Source organism: Penicillium cosmopolitanum, assembly GCF_028827165.1.
Source record: "Penicillium cosmopolitanum strain IBT 29677 chromosome Unknown utg000011l:1.0-3548175.0:1.0-3550911.0, whole genome shotgun sequence".
NCBI lineage: Eukaryota > Fungi > Ascomycota > Eurotiomycetes > Eurotiales > Aspergillaceae > Penicillium > Penicillium cosmopolitanum.
In genome coordinates this window covers 2,217,302-2,232,891 of record NW_026622681.1, presented here as the reverse complement: position 1 = coordinate 2,232,891, position 15,590 = coordinate 2,217,302, and the positions used below count along the sequence as shown (strand labels likewise).

Below are 15,590 nucleotides of genomic sequence, written 5' to 3'. Positions count from 1 at the left end.
TTTCTCTTCTATCTTGAGTAGCTGCGATTCGTATATGCTAATAGACATATCGAAATTTATCGTTCTTCAAATCAGTTATGTCCGACAACTCACCAGAGGATGTGCCAAGCTGCTTCTCAGGAGAGCTGTCCGGCGCAGAGACCGAGCCTCTCTTATCCCTCTGTGTGTTTTCCCAGCGAAGATAATACATGAGAGCTCCGCTATCGACGACATTGATCGAAAGACATATAATTATAGCCAAGAACCCGCTCTAGATAGTATTGGTTAGATAAATTTGAACTTTCAACTCTCACTTGCATAACTTACCTGGTACTTGGGGGCCTCGTTCTCAAAAAAATAACTGCGGGCCAATTATATTTCCAACGCAGTACAAGATGAAGAAAACTGCACCGACGGTAGCCTTCTTCGTGAAGCCACCCACATTGGAGCTTATCATTGTCAAAGCAATCGGCATGGCGGTCGAGTACACTCCCATGAGGATCAAACCAGCGTAACGAGCCCCAACAGACTTGCAAACATAGACAAGTACACTTCCAACAATGCTGCATTTAAATTAGCCAACACTCTTTCGGAATATGGATATATTTAATTTGCCTTATTATGTTCATCCCAATCATGACAAGGCATCTGCTATTTCTCAATTTGGAAGAAAGAATACCGCTTGTTTGGTCAGAAAGTTCTATTCGAGAGGACTTGAAATTTCACTTACCCGCTCAACACAAAAAGGAAGACAATGAAACCACCCGGTAACGCCAGTAGCAAGGTATGGCGAGTATCGAAGCCAAAACCTTTGAGAACAAGACCATTGAACTTTTCAAAATTAGCTTGATAATGAAAATAAGACAGCGAGCTTACGGTAGTGTATCCCCCGTTTGGAATGTTGGCCGTGAGGACCATGATCGCCAACAGCAGGGTTTTCGGATCTTGAAAAACTTCCATAATTTGACCTTTGTCGATATGTGTATTCTTGAAACCAGTATGGTTAGCCCTCAGTCTCTCGGTCGCAATCATCCTTTCTTCCTCAGTAAGGAAGGGAGCATCGGTCGGTGAGTTTGGCAGGCGGAAGAGCATGAGAACTCCCCAAACGAAAGTGAGAACCCCAAATATAATAAAAAGCCACTATATCCTGGTGAGTCATCCTTGTAGGGATAGCTTGCGCTGATGTAGCTCTCACCTGCCATGCACCAAGTTTACTCTTGATTTCGAGAATACCAACGGCAATGGAGTTTCCAATCACGAGAGATAAGGAATTTCCACAAAACCAAATACCCGCACGGAGTGGCTGTTCAGATGTGCGGTACCAAAGCGACGTGATCAAAGTGAAGCCTGGAGATAAGCTGGCCTCTGTGCATCCTAGGAAGAATCGAGCTACCATTAATGTGGCAAAGTTGGTAGTAGCCGCATGGCATGCCAATACAATTGCCCACAAGATACTCGAGGAATGTTAGATCAAGATTGTTGAACCGAAGAAAAAGACTCACAAATTGACCGCGAGATATTTTCCCAGTGGGAATTTAACCATTAGCAGTGATGCGGGGTAACTGTTCGGATTCAGCGTGAACAATGTCACTCTTCGAAGCTTTTTTCGCGATGGGATAATCTTACGAGAAAAACAAATATCCAAAGTAGAAAATTCCAGAAGCCCAACTATATTGAGTTCCTGTTAGGTGGAGATCCTGAAGCAGACCCATCAAAGCTGAATAGCTGAGAGTCTGTTTATCTAGAAATGCCATCATGTAGGCCACGACCATGATGGGCAAAATTCTATAAAAGTGGTATTGATTAGCCAATGCCAGAATTCAAAAGATAATGCAAGGCATGACCAACGTTCGATCTATTTTTTGAACGAGCCTTTTTTCTGCAATAGGTGAGAACTCGAACGATGACTGAAATTGCTCAACAGCCCCATTGTCAAAACTTCGGGTCTCCACCTTTGCATCGTGATCTCCGATGGCTTTCTTTTCAATTTGGTCATCCATGATGGGCAAAAAAAGAAATAACAATTTCAATCACTCTGAAGCACGCTGTTGTTAATTTCAAGTTGTGACAGGTAAGAAGTATGCCCTTTCTTTTATACTATCTGAATATAGTCTCATGACCGCCGAGTTATCAAATGCAAGCGAGGCTTCTGTAGCGACATTGTAACTTCAACCCCGCAATAACTCAGACATAGATAAAGAGTATCTCAGCGAAGTATCACAGTATTGCAGACAATTGGTTGTATCGGCAAGCTAGTCGAGGCTTGGCAGGCCTAGAGCCCCGGCAAAAGAGTTTAGTATTCCGAGGGTGAACTAGAAAGGTCCGCGCATCGTTCCTTTCTTCCCTGATTGGTGTTTTGGTAAATTTAGGTTATATTTCCCCAGATAACAAGGGTGGGGGTGCGAATAGGCTACTGTTAATACTTTCGGTGGCTATCTTGAGTAAAGCAAGCTAAGATTCCTAAGGCCGAAACTTCGATATCGGGGCATTTGTAGCCTAAAAACGGATATTTTGCTAAATATTTCTTACTATATCACTGACGCTGAAAGTTTTCCTTCACTTGCTCGGCAAATTTATCGTCCACCAAAACCTGACACGCCACTACAGCCATTCCTGCCGCGCAGGCGATTGCTCTCTCAAATCCTTCTGGTGATCCAGCTCCATTAGTAAACTCAGGGGTATGATTCACGCCTTCGGCTGGGATACAGAACATTCCATGAAACCCAGGAACCTGGTAGGATACATTCCCTAAGCCAAAAGTCAGTAATCTGCTCCATATGCTGCACATGGAAACTTGGAAACGAACCCATATCAGTAGATCCACCAGCAAGCCCTCCCTTTTCCTCTGAATTATCAAAGATAGTATGATAGCCCATTGATCTCATTGCCGAGACATAACTCTCACAAATTGGAACGTTTGTTTTGAGATCAGCATATGAAATGCCCCTAGATATGCACCTTGAGTCACTATTCAATCATTCAATGGGGCTAGTTTAACGTACCAGGTATAATCAACCTTGCACCCGGTGGCAGTGGCAGCAGCCTCAAAGCACTTGATAACCTTTTCGGTAAGTGGTTTGAGGGTCTTGGTTGTGGGCGACCGAATATAGTAGTCCACTGTAGCGGTCATAGGAATCACGTTTGGCCGGTCGCCTCCGTTGACAATGACACCGTGAACCTTCTGGCTCGGCAAAATCTGTTGTCGAAGCATCGATATGTTGACATATGCCGAGACTACAGCATCCAGAGCATTGATACCCTCCCAGGGAGCAGCCGCGGCATGGGCTGGTTTTCCAGTAAAGGTCACCTTGACCTTATCGTTGGCGAGAAACCCTCCTTCCTGGACAGTAGCCATACAGTGAAGATCAGGTTTTCCCGGTATCATCGGAACGGGATGAACCATTAGACACGCGTCCACGCCCTTATAGGCGCCGGCTTTGATAAGCTTAACTTTACCTCCGCCAGACTCCTCGGCTGGTGTCCCAAGCAGACGAACTGTGAATCCAGATACGGAAGATGCTTGGGCTTTCATAGACTCGCAGGTCGCAATAAAAGCCGCGATGGAGCTAGTCGCGATTAGATTGTGGCCGCAGGCATGGCCGATACCAGGGAGAGCATCGTATTCTGCGTTGAATGCAACAACACGGCCCCCGTTGCCGTGGACATAAGCAACTTCGAGGGCAGTCTCCAAGCCAAATGCTTTACGGCGCACCTGATAACCATTGTTTTTGAGGCTGTCAAACAGCTCGCAGATATGATCATGGGCCTTGTACTCCTCATATGCAAGTTCTGGGTTAGACCAGATCTGTTCAATATTAGCTGGGAGAAGATAAATGCGGAATAATTGTATTTAATAACCTACCTTGTGATTGATATCCTTTAGCTGAGCATCATATCGGCGAAGAACTTCCTGTACCTTGTCGAGGAATTCTCGCTGGGATTCGGGGACATGCATATTGTATAGCTTGGCGTTAAATGGACCAACAGGAATGCGAGGCGTTTGATGAATTTTATCTTGGAATGTTGATGATTAAATAGGTCATTTATATCGGCATCAACGGTAATCCGGCAAATCCCAAAGCTCCATCTATGACAAAGGAAGGTTATGCTTTCCAAGGATTTGGGCGACGCATGGCACTGCTCGATTGGGTTAAAGCGATGCTTGCCGACGCAGCCAATCGGCATTCAACAGTCGGGACGACACTTATCATTTTGGCGGTGGCTACCCAGAGAATCGAGCCAGCCAGGGCGATCTCTCCGCTCGGCAGATAAGGTCTCGCGCCTCCCCGGCCTCCACTTTTCCCCTCAACATATTTCTTCTTGCCGAGTAACTATCCTCTGCTCGCCATACAGTAGGTCCTCTACGACTAGTGTGACCTAATTGCCCCAGCTTTGAGGTCTTTAGTGGCGCGGCTGGGACCCTGAGTAGGACCAGATGGACCCTGGATGGCTCTTTGGGGCAGTTCTCAACATCTCCTAATATGCACAAGTCTGGAAAGACGCGCTCTAAGACAGGTAAGGATCTACCACGGTGACAATTTGAACCCTTGCGTCAATCACGGGACTGACATGCACAAGGGTGTCGAACGTGCCGCATTCGCAAGGTGAAATGTGACGAGGGAAAGCAGTTGGTCCAAGGACAAGAAGAACCACATTGTAAACGATGCATTGTCGCCGGTATCCGATGCGAGTGGAGGGGTGGGCCCATTCCACGCAGGTCAAAGCCTGCCTCATCTTCCCCCGCGACTGCATTAGACAATGGCCTTGAAACTGGGACAAGCCAGGGTGCCAGCTATGCTAGTCATATGTCTGGAAGGCCGTCCCTGCCACATGGTCAATCGAGGTCTTCGTCGCGGAATGCACCCTTGATGCCCGCGCGCGATCTCAGCCTCGTGGGAAACAACAAATCGGTACAAGCGGCTAATTCTCTCACTCTATCTGCATTTGATCGAGACTGTCTCGGTTATCTTCAGAACTCGACACTTGTCGTGATGTTGGGAAAACACTGGCCATGGTCCACAGTGTCTTACGCCTATCATAAAATTGGCGTGAAAGAGCCAATGGTAATGAGTATGATTCTGGCCAGCACTGCACGTGAAATTCATCGTTCCCGGCTTCATGACCAAGAAGCTTCTTTCACACCAACCCTGAGCACAGAAAATCGTGAACTGGATGGACGTATGCATTACGGTCGCGCCCTGTCAAGTCTGCGCCATGCACTTAAACAAGATGTTAAATCGCCACAGAAGATAGAAGCCATATTCATCACGCTGTGGCTCATGATTGACTATGAAAATCGATTCGGTAACGGAGCGACTGCAATTAACATTCACATCCGTGGTATTGAAAGTCTTCTGCACAACCATGTTGTACCTTTGCTCCAAGCCCCGGAGGACGCTTCACAGGGCCAAGGGGCCGGGGGTTCGTCTACAGCGGCAATAATATCGAGTGGTGAAGATACTGTACGAAAGAGACATGTTGATATCCAACCAATGCCCTCAGGCGAAATAGGCACTGAGAGAACTTCTGATGCTGCCACATCAATTCCAGATTCTTTGCAAGGACTTCGCTGCACATCAGTGCCTCTCTTTCTGCTTTGGACTCTATACTTTTTCACACCTGCAGCCCTTTTTTTTGGACCTGCCACCACAAGACTGGATACCGATATCTTTCAGTTCTTCTTGGGAGCTCAGAGTGACAGCACAGCGCAGATTTCTCTTCCAGAGCTTTACCGAATAAGTAGGCAGTCTCCCGCCCGGTTCTGGGGCGAAAAATACCCTCTGTCTGCTCAATTAGATGATATGGAGAACCTTCCTGGCCTCACCCTGTACCATCGAAGCCACGTCGCACAGTTTAAAATCACCGAGCTATTCAAACAGGGTGTGCCTAACAGAATCAACTCTGAAGTTGAAACGCCCTATCAACAGGTTGTCGATGAGATAAACATAATATCTATGGTGAGTGAGAGAAGGCAATTTACAAACGATTGATTTTGCCTCATATAAAACTTCAGCTAACTGGGCCGCACAGGAATATGATACAGTTCTAACCACCGCTAGGGCGGCACCTTCATGTGAATCTATTGGTGATAATCGTCGAGTAATGGAGACCGTTTATTGGTCTGTCATTACTTTCTACAGCACTATTGTGTTCTTTCACCTCTGTTTCCAAGATATTCTTAACAAATACCCAGCGACGCAAGCTCGCAACAGTCTCATGTCTCTCCAAACGGCTGTATCCCAGGTTCTTGAGCTTAGCCTGAAACTCCATCGCAGCCGACCCCGTCTCATGGTTCGAATTGCCTGGCCTTTATTCCTTGCTGGAATTGCGACTCCGGATCAGATTTATCAGGACTGGGTGGCCATTCGACTGCGTGAGCTGGGTCGATATGGACAGAATTATTCCCGCATCAGCAAACGCTTTGATGAGATCATTCAAGGGGGTCAAGCCTATGTATACAATAGAGAGGACCTTTCCTTGAGCACCTCACTTACCTAGAACAAAGCAATGATAATTAAATAAGCAAATTCTTCCAGTTCTGGAATATATGGGAATATGTTGACGTATGTAGCATTCAAAACATTGTGATTACCAATGACATACATTCAATAAATATTGCGTCACAAAATGCCCCAGGTATTACAAAAAACCAAGCGTCATCCGAGTCTCCGAGGAAAGTTATTTGATCAAGGCTATTGGTCTCGGCATTTGCGGAAACAGCATTCTCTGCATGGCAAGTGGGAGCAAAACACCGGTTGGTGGGCGGAATGTTTCCGTGATTGAACTTTAATTATACCTGGCTCATACACTACATTGCTGTATATTGATCGACATAACCCCGCTACATACACAGCCGGATAATCCGAGTCGGTAATCTGTGGGGTACATGCCGGGGAAGTGGGGGGATTTTGTGGGAGGTGGAGGTCAATTCTGGGGATCAACAGGGCCCATCCGGCTGCCATGCATCACAATTTTGAAAAGACTCCCCCAGGCGGGGAAATCGGCTTATGACTATCGGCTATGTTATATGAAATTCCCCTTCCATTAATTAAAAGCCCATTAACGCGATGTTTCGGATCTATGTAGTTACACCAGACTAACTTTTCTACGTGACAGTATAGGTAATGATAGCAATATTTTTTAGCGGTGTCTATTGTAATATCAACAGAACTCAAGGGACAAATTGTTGCCATGTACGTCAGGATTGGTCTGCATTTCTCCTACATGGAGTTGAGAATGAAGGCTGATCCCAAGCCAAGAAAGCCTATACTCATCCTACGAGCTTTTTCAAAAACCGATGATGGCGAATAGCCGACGAAAATAACATAAATAGAGATGATTTTACAATCTAGCTTTATCTTTTATCCTCATTCACACTGACAGTCCATCAAATTTTATTGGCCAAAATGCTATCTTTCATTCCGTTGATGGGCATGGCCATATTCCTCGGTCGTTGCCATGGACTCGACAATTCCGAGTCTATAGTTATTCCGAGACCTTATTCCGGTGCTGAATACGTTCCCAGGGATTTGCAATCCTTTTCAATTGAATTTGCCTTCTTTCCGGACTATGCTGGGAATAAGTCTCACCCTAACCATTTCTCTAAGAACTTATTAGAGAATTTTAAGGACCTCACGGGGATATATCCATTGGTCAGAGTCGGAGGAACCTCTCAGTGAGTGCTCAGGCTCTTTCATATATCTCCGGGACAATATCTGATAAATACCATACAGAGATCATTCGGACTACTTCCCGGAACAGAAAGAAAATATCCAGCTCATATACGAGAATCCCGACGATGATCAACCGATCCAAATCAATTATGGACCTACGTTCTTTGAATCTTACCATACACTTGGACCCGTCAAGTTTCTGCATGGTTTAAACCAGAACCAAAATCGTTCTATCAAACAGCTTCAGGATGCTGCCATCGAAGCCTGTACTGCAATTGGACCGCAGCTACATCTTTTCGAGCTGGGTAATGAGTGGAATTTTGCACCGGGCACTTATAGGTCGGCTAACTACTCATTGCTGGACTATGTCCACGAGTGGAATTACAAGTCTTCGGTAGTCAAATCTGCTGTTCAAGAGGCTTGCCCGGGTCCTTTTCCAGGGTTTATGGCACCGAGCTTTGTCTTGCTGGATTCTGTCGTAACAAACGGCTGGACTGTACAAAAACTTTATAATCTTGGATATGATAACAAGAACTTGACCAAGGAATTTTCCTTTCATAAGTGAGTCCCCTTACTTCACGTCACACTTATTCCTCGACCGACCATAATTTTGTCTAGCTACATGGGCGTCAATCTTGATCCTACTAGCAACGGAGCAGATGACCTTCAGAGTATGACCCTTACGGATCTCGGAAAAGTTATGTACCGTACTAACAACAACAGAAACCCTCATGAACCACACTAGTATTATTGAAAATTTGGCGCCTCAAATTAGTCGCTCTAAAGATCTCGCATACCTAGGCCATCTCTATACCCTTGGTGAGATGAACTCAATTGCGGGGCAGGGACGCAATGGAGAAACCAACGTCTTCGGGGATGCCTTATGGATGGTCGACTTTTCCCTCTGGGCCGCGGCACATGTAAGTGGCTCTGACGGTAACTTCATCTTCATCGCGAATAGTGCTGACAAAGAGGGCAGAATATTAAGCGTCTCCATCTACACCAAGGTCTCAACTACCGATACGCTTCATGGCAGCCCATTTTCAGTAAAGGAGAAGCCATAGCCACAAGGCCTCCTTATTATGGTCAGATCATGGTCGCTGCAACTTTGGGCCGTGCCGATAATTCCCGTGTGGTTAATATTTCTTTGAAAGAGGATACCGAGGCCGCGTACGGAATTTATCACGGAGAGAAGCTGTCCAAGATTGTTGTCCTGAACATGAAGGCTTTCAACGAGACCACTTCCAGCGGTCGGCCGAGTCGGCAATATCAATTTCAAGTCCCTGGAAGATATGATTATGTGAAAGTCAAGCGTATGATTGCTCCTGGAAGTGATTCGACCAGCAACGTGACTTTCGGGGGTATTTCCTATGACTACGATCTCAAGCTTGGAAAACCGGTTACTGTTCACTCGAAAAAGGAGATAGTCGAGGTTCGCGGCGGCACAGTCTCCATCGACATTCCGGACTCTTCGGCGGCTCTTTTGACTCTTGTTTGAATCTGACGATGGCCACTAGTTATTGGATTCAAAACTGAAATTAATTGCTTGATCTATATAATTACAAAATATCGAAGCTGCCCCAGAATGCTTTACTTAGTCGTTAAACTCCGAGCTGGATTCCACATTCCCACATTTCCAACATCTAGAAGCCCAGTTTTCTCACCATTATACAAGATGAACAAAGTGACTGTTCTACTAGTATTTCACACTGCTGCCTGGTCCGGACTCCGTATCATGCATCGAATTATGCTTCAGTTAAGCACCTATCGGCGAGGCTGGACACCCAAGTCCTATCCGCGGCTCAACTTAAGTACGAGCCACAATTCAACGTGGGCGGACATAATTTCTGTCTATGAAAGTCCGTGCTGAGCTAGTGCGCCATAAGCTGCGTTAAAGTGGAGTTGGCGGTAATTTTATTGGATCAGAATAGAGACATACCATGTACTCGTATACAAGATGACAAATAGCACAGACAGACTAAACAACGAATGACGGTTTTGTGCCCTCTTTTATCCCCAAACACACATGTGAGAAAAGAGGGCGCAGCCTGATCGTGGAATCTACATACCCAGATGACTACCCCTGTGTCAATGTTCTTACGGGAAACCCCTCATGCCACGGCAATATCTTAGAAAGTCGAAGAGCGGATGCGCTCGTTGCAAAGCTCGACGCGTCAAGGTGATGCGCAATTTGACAATTTCGTGATATGTCGCTAATCGATCTTGCAGTGCGACGAGACTAGGCCTACTTGCGTCCGTCATATACTGATTGATTACGGAAGGCCGAAAGCTGATAGAAATCACAGGGGGCATGTACACGCCATAAAGTAGACTGCGAATATGATGCTTTATACGATGCCATTTTTCGTTCGGAATCTCCGTCATCTACCGAGCTTGGCAATCGATGCGGCTCCGCAGGCCACCGTGCCTCACGAGTTGTGATGCCACTCGCAGAAAGTCAATCCCGTCGTCTCACGAAACTTCGTCTCATGCAACTATTTGTCACTAAAGTTTCGCATACCCTGCCTGGTTCATATCTCGTACAAAATCGGGAAGAGTGGATGAATGACATCCCACGACTGGCGGTTGATCATGAGCCCCTTCTATACGCGATGTTCTCCCTAACAATCGCATACATCACCATAACCAACGAAGAATTTCCCCTGTCGAGACGAGAATTGTCTATATACAAGGCTCAAAATCTCGAATCTGCTTTAAAGCAGCATCGCCAATCCATACGAGAGATGAAAGCCGATTCCGCTGCTCAAACTGTATACACTTCCGTACTGCTTTCGAATGATGCAATAGCAGATCTCAGAAATCGATCCTTGGATCCGTACGGGCCTCCACTATCATGGATGAAGATGAACCAAGGGATACACACCATTCTTCTATCAGCCATCCAGCGAAAGTTCAATAACGTTCTAAGTGGATACTCACAGAATCACGCCCGCATAACATTTTCGACATTTCGGAACTTAGTACCGAAGCAAACATGCAACATTTCCCATATCTCTTGCGCCAGTCTCACGACACGGTTTCTGATGAAGACTGGCAGGCTTATACCGATGCGGTATGTTTTATAGCCGCAGCTGATATTACCAGACAGTCTGGGGAGCATCCGAATGTTTTGGCTAGCAGAGTCGTTTTTTTCCCGACCTACATCAAGCCCCGATTCTTGCAATTGTTGGTCATGCTACGACCACGGTCTCTCGCAATCTTAGCCCATATAATCGCCATTTCTTCGAGTGTCAAAAATTGTTGGATCATTGCGCGGACTCCTTTCCGGGAGATAAATGCCATCCACGAATATCTGGGTCCTGAATGGAGTCAATATACAGAATGGCCGATGGACCTGGTGCGCCATATGTCCGACAAAGCATAGTTGTCAAACAAAAGAGTGGCTTCAAAGCTGGTTTCACAGACTTCGAGTGCCCTTCAATAAAATATGACTCCCCAGCGACGTACATCCTTTCTTGAAATATTGTCCTGGTCTTCATTATCTGCGGACTCAGAACAGTCGGAATCCCCAATCTCGGCGACGTAATCGCAGCGAATACCGCCACAATCCAATTTGACACGATCGCCCGCGCGTATGATTCCGTAGCGTTCACAGTGGCATTTTTGCGGGTTATGCTGCGTAGCCGATTGCAAAGAGGGTAATTTCGAGTTTGAGGAATCCGAGTATTGCGATTTGCTGGAAGATCTATGGGAGTTTTCAGAGTAGTTGCTCCCACCCCCATCCGAAAACGACGATCCCGCATCTCCGCTGCTTAGACGAGCTGTGTCAGGTACGAAGTCTGCTTCATAGACTAGGTTTGGGTTGCACGGCTTGGATGGCCGAGGATGTTTAATTTCAGTCGATGAGACACAAGGAGGAATTGTATATGTCATACTGCAGTGGGGAGGGTTGTAGGGATCAGGTGTCGGCGGGTCCCTCGGGATATTGAATAAATCCAGATGTCTGCTCATTCTGACTTCATGGTAGCTGAGTTAGTAGCTGTCTATGATATATTAGTACCCATAACAATGACCCGGTTGCAGCATCGAAATAAGAAAACGGAATTTCCCGAACCAGTAACATTCCTGACCGTCGCTTTGCAGGGGTAGCTGTCGAGAGTATTTGTCCCAAGACCCAGCTAGTAAATGGATGGTGTTGATGTTGGGTGGGGTCTGCAAAAGGAACTTGAGCCGAAAGGATGACAAGCCCTTGGGGGCAATCAGTGTAAACGGGACATGTTCCTACCGTCATTCTATAGCCATATGGACCCTTGGAACACATTTTCGAGTGCTGTGCAAGACCGAGCAGAGCCTCAAACGATACCGAGATGGGGCCGTTCACTAGAGAGATCGGGCCCACCGGAATATATGACGTGTCTCTACATGCGAAGAGCCAATACTATGCTTTGAAACCTTCATCAAAGCCACGCTTTTCATTGCATTGGTGAATAACAAGGAGTCACCTAAGGCAAGATTGATGACGACGCTCAATAAGGATCAAATCCTGGTATCGAGTACGAAACACAGTTGGCTATTCCAAGATCAATGAGGTCACTGTCAAGTTCAAATATGTACCAATCAGTGTTTGACTCAAAGATCAGTAGGGGATAATTACTCGCAAATTTGGATCTCGACTGCACGGACCAAGCCACATACAATAGTTTGTGTAGTACTAGTACTGAGTACAGGGCACGGAGGATGGGGAGTCCAAAGTAGGGCTGTCACGGTCATCTGCCCATCTGCCCACTCCTTCCGTCTTTCCCCAACTCAGCTTTGACCTCATCTCATCTCTGCTCCTCTCCGCCAATCTTACCAATCCCACCAAATCCCACCAATCCCCGATCAGATCAGCCTTATTCTCACCAGAAAAGGAAGTAAAGGTTCGCGGCCCCTGCACCGCCATGCACGCCCACGACGCCCATCTGCAATCGCGTGGAAGAAACAAGGCCGGACCCTGGCCAAACCGTTGCTTACAACCCAATGGCAGCGCTGCAGTGGAGCCCTGATCATCTTAAAGATCCATTTGCGTCCCTGAGGCTCCACTGTATAATCTGGTCTAACAAATGAGAGTCGCCGCAACTCCGACCCTAAGGACTAGCTCCACCTTAGTGCCTAGAATTTGGCCTCCAGCCCCGTTGCCGCAGAGCATCAGCCGCAAAAAAAATAAGCACGAGGGGCCTCCCTCTTCCTCCACTCTGCAATGACACTCCTATTTTTAACCCAGGTGACGGCCTAGAGCTCCGGTTTAAGGCTGGCCACTTTCTTGATGCTCCGTTGACAGCTTCGTCTCCATTGTGCGAGCGCCAGAATGGCCCAGTCGCGAGAATCTCAGCACTCGCTGCTGCCAGAGGAAGACCTCGTTAATGCTCGCCCTGCTCGCTCATGGAATCCACTCGGCCGCTCCGAATCGCCAAGTCTCGATTATCACCACATCCCCTCTGCCTCGCGCACCTTCTCTAATGAAGTCTTCCGCGATGTCGGCCTGGGAATCACCAATCCCTCGGGGGAAACCCTGCCCGTTGGTAGATCGAGGCAAGATTCCGTCTCGAGTACAGACAGCCAGGTGGACACCCCAGGTTTCTTGAAAACGCCCGAAACACCTGCCATGCCACACTCGCCCAACTGCCCTAGTCACAAAACGATTCTCCAGCGTCGATTGTCATGGGTTCCGATCACGATCCTCGTTCTCGCTTTCTATGCGACCATATTCTCTGGCATCTATCTCATTGTCGCGTTTTGGAAGCCTCGGTGGGATGTCATCAACGACAAGCAGGCGCTGGCCCCATCCACCGCCAATCTACTGTGCGCCTTCTTTGCCAAAACCATCGAATTGGCCTATGTCACCATCTGCGTCGCGTTCTTAGGACAAGTGCTGAGTCGCCGAGCGTTGACAAGGGATTCGCGAGGGATCAGCATCGCCGACATGAGTATGCGCGCGTGGATCATGCAGCCTGGATCAATGATTGTGCACTGGGAGACATTGCGATACTCGGGACTAACAATCCTTGGCACCATCGCGTTGGTTGCTACCTTTGTAGCCATGCTATACACAACCGCTGCGGAAGCTTTGGGTGAGTTAGTTGTCTGTCCATGTTGTTAGTGGTGAGCGATGCATTAGATCAAGGCTAACCCGCATTCCAGTATCACCAAAACTCTCCATGGGATCATATGAAAACAGAACTCTGGCGGGGAAAGTCCAATCTAGTTTCGCCAACACCCACTATCTCGCGTCGGTCTGTCAAACTCCAATCCCCTTGGAAATGGATCCTATAGACCGCAATAACACATGTCTCGAGATTGAGCATGTCGGCTCAGCATACCATAACTACCAGCAATGGATCACAGAATGGAGCGATTTAGTACAGGGCGACAACAGAACATCCGAGAAACTTTACCGCCGCCGACAGCCCAGCGGTTCCATTTGGGATAACACGACAGTTACCGGAAGCTGGATCGAAGTCAAAGACACTGAAGAGCTTTCGAGCAAGTACGGTCGCATGATCAACAACATTACCATGGCAATGCCCCATGGCGGTATTCCGGGTGCAGCTATGGACGGGAAAAACGATATTAAGCAGCCGAAGGATGCCTCAGGCGAAGGCAAATACAATCTTCAAGCCATGGTCCCATCACCGGCAGTCAATGTACTGTGTGTGGGAATGAACAAGTCAGAGCTATCACCCATTGTGTACACCGAATGGCCCGACTCGGATGACTTCAACGCAACAAGCTGGATGGCCAGTGCATCTGACAAAATCCCCGTCACACCCTCGTGGCTAAATAGCACAGTGGTCGACGACATCTTTGGCTTTGGCAAGAAGTATGGCCAGCGCCCTCCTATTTTCGGTAAACTCCCAGAAACCTACAACACCATCCTTAACATAACAGGCCCCTGGCCCGCAGACTCAATCTACTTGCTGGGAAAGCCAAATGTCTCTCACCCGCCCTATGTTATGTGTTCAATCCGCGCCAAATTAACTGGAGCATGCTCCACAAGCTATGGTGCTGCGTCCAGCGGCGCCTTTCTGACCTCGAAATGCGAGGACCCCGACAACTCATTCCAATACAATCGTGATCACCCAGATTTTGGGGAGGGCCGATGGGATCCTGACTGGAAAAACATCGCATCGGAATGGGCCAACGCACTGAGTCTCGGGGCGGGGATCACAGACGGTGCAGCCAGTAACGCACGCCTCTTAATGCAGATGATGCCATCTTACGATGAGTCTTCAAAAACATACTCCCTTAGTCGGCATTTCCCTTCTATCGGTGAAGCCCTTGCCGTAATGGCTGGCAGTACTCTTATTCTCAGCACGCAGGATACGCCCTTCGTTCAAGGTTGGGACTACAACGTGACTGACAATATCCTTCCCGAGCCAGTCTACCACTATTTCAAGGCCTCAGTCCAAGCCGTAGGCTACGCTTCCGGTGGTACAGAGCGCTGGCAAGGCGTGTTCTACGTCATTCTAGTTTTCTGCTTCATCACGAGCTTCATTTGTTTCGGCTTTATGATCCTCGAAGCGCGAGGCCATCAAATCACAGACTTCACCGAGCCGCAGAACCTGTTCGCGCTGGCTATGAACAGTCCACATAGCGCGCGGCTTCAAGGGGCATGCGGCGGTGGTCCTGTAGGTCGACAGCTCAAAGAGCGTTGGTTTATTGGCATGGAGGAAGATGATGCACACTACTATATCCGCGCCAAGGCGGATGGAAAAAGTGCATTCGGCAGTGGACGATCTACTGCGTACCGGGCTGTTGAACAAATGGACATGGATGATGGCTCTTTGAAACCGGTGAGCCCTGCCGTTAATGAATTTCGGCGCGTCTCGAAGCGAGGATCATTCCTCGCGAAGTTTTATTAATCATTAAAGAATAATGTCTATGGAATGATATCCACGGCTTAGCCTGTATTTTAGTTATTTCTTGTTATTTATGTTG

General features: G+C 47.5%; 6 protein-coding genes across 6 annotated transcripts; 4 read left to right on the top strand and 2 right to left on the bottom strand.

The window, feature by feature from the left end:
* Nucleotides 1-37: 37 nt before the first annotated feature.
* N7509_012333 (uncharacterized protein) lies at nucleotides 38-1,979 on the bottom strand (the record flags this gene model as incomplete). The annotated part of the gene is made up of 9 exons (XM_056636970.1): nucleotides 38-250; nucleotides 307-340; nucleotides 372-542; nucleotides 710-810; nucleotides 856-1,119; nucleotides 1,175-1,433; nucleotides 1,482-1,541; nucleotides 1,606-1,764; nucleotides 1,828-1,979. 9 exons carry the CDS (start codon nucleotides 1,977-1,979, stop codon nucleotides 38-40), a joined length of 1,413 nt encoding a protein of 470 aa, XP_056483000.1.
* A 533-nt stretch (nucleotides 1,980-2,512) lies between these two features.
* N7509_012332 (M20 family metallopeptidase) lies at nucleotides 2,513-3,934 on the bottom strand (the record flags this gene model as incomplete). The annotated part of the gene is made up of 4 exons (XM_056636969.1): nucleotides 2,513-2,727; nucleotides 2,786-2,925; nucleotides 2,982-3,784; nucleotides 3,842-3,934. 4 exons carry the CDS (start codon nucleotides 3,932-3,934, stop codon nucleotides 2,513-2,515), a joined length of 1,251 nt encoding a protein of 416 aa, XP_056482999.1.
* Nucleotides 3,935-4,847: 913 nt separating this feature from the next.
* Nucleotides 4,848-6,477, top strand: N7509_012331 (uncharacterized protein; the record flags this gene model as incomplete). Its single annotated transcript, XM_056636968.1, has 2 exons — nucleotides 4,848-5,936; nucleotides 6,010-6,477. The coding sequence occupies 2 exons, from the start codon at nucleotides 4,848-4,850 to the stop codon at nucleotides 6,475-6,477; spliced, it is 1,557 nt and encodes a 518-aa protein (XP_056482998.1).
* Nucleotides 6,478-7,385: 908 nt separating this feature from the next.
* N7509_012330 (glycosyl hydrolase family 79 C-terminal domain-containing protein) lies at nucleotides 7,386-9,150 on the top strand (the record flags this gene model as incomplete). The annotated part of the gene is made up of 5 exons (XM_056636967.1): nucleotides 7,386-7,654; nucleotides 7,713-8,213; nucleotides 8,271-8,323; nucleotides 8,376-8,572; nucleotides 8,632-9,150. The coding sequence occupies 5 exons, from the start codon at nucleotides 7,386-7,388 to the stop codon at nucleotides 9,148-9,150; spliced, it is 1,539 nt and encodes a 512-aa protein (XP_056482997.1).
* Nucleotides 9,151-10,647: 1,497 nt separating this feature from the next.
* N7509_012329 (Zn(2)-C6 fungal-type DNA-binding domain-containing protein) lies at nucleotides 10,648-11,037 on the top strand (the record flags this gene model as incomplete). Its single annotated transcript, XM_056636966.1, has 2 exons — nucleotides 10,648-10,725; nucleotides 10,762-11,037. 2 exons carry the CDS (start codon nucleotides 10,648-10,650, stop codon nucleotides 11,035-11,037), a joined length of 354 nt encoding a protein of 117 aa, XP_056482996.1.
* A 1,923-nt stretch (nucleotides 11,038-12,960) lies between these two features.
* N7509_012328 (uncharacterized protein) lies at nucleotides 12,961-15,514 on the top strand (the record flags this gene model as incomplete). Its single annotated transcript, XM_056636965.1, has 2 exons — nucleotides 12,961-13,723; nucleotides 13,794-15,514. The coding sequence occupies 2 exons, from the start codon at nucleotides 12,961-12,963 to the stop codon at nucleotides 15,512-15,514; spliced, it is 2,484 nt and encodes an 827-aa protein (XP_056482995.1).
* Nucleotides 15,515-15,590: the final 76 nt, after the last annotated feature.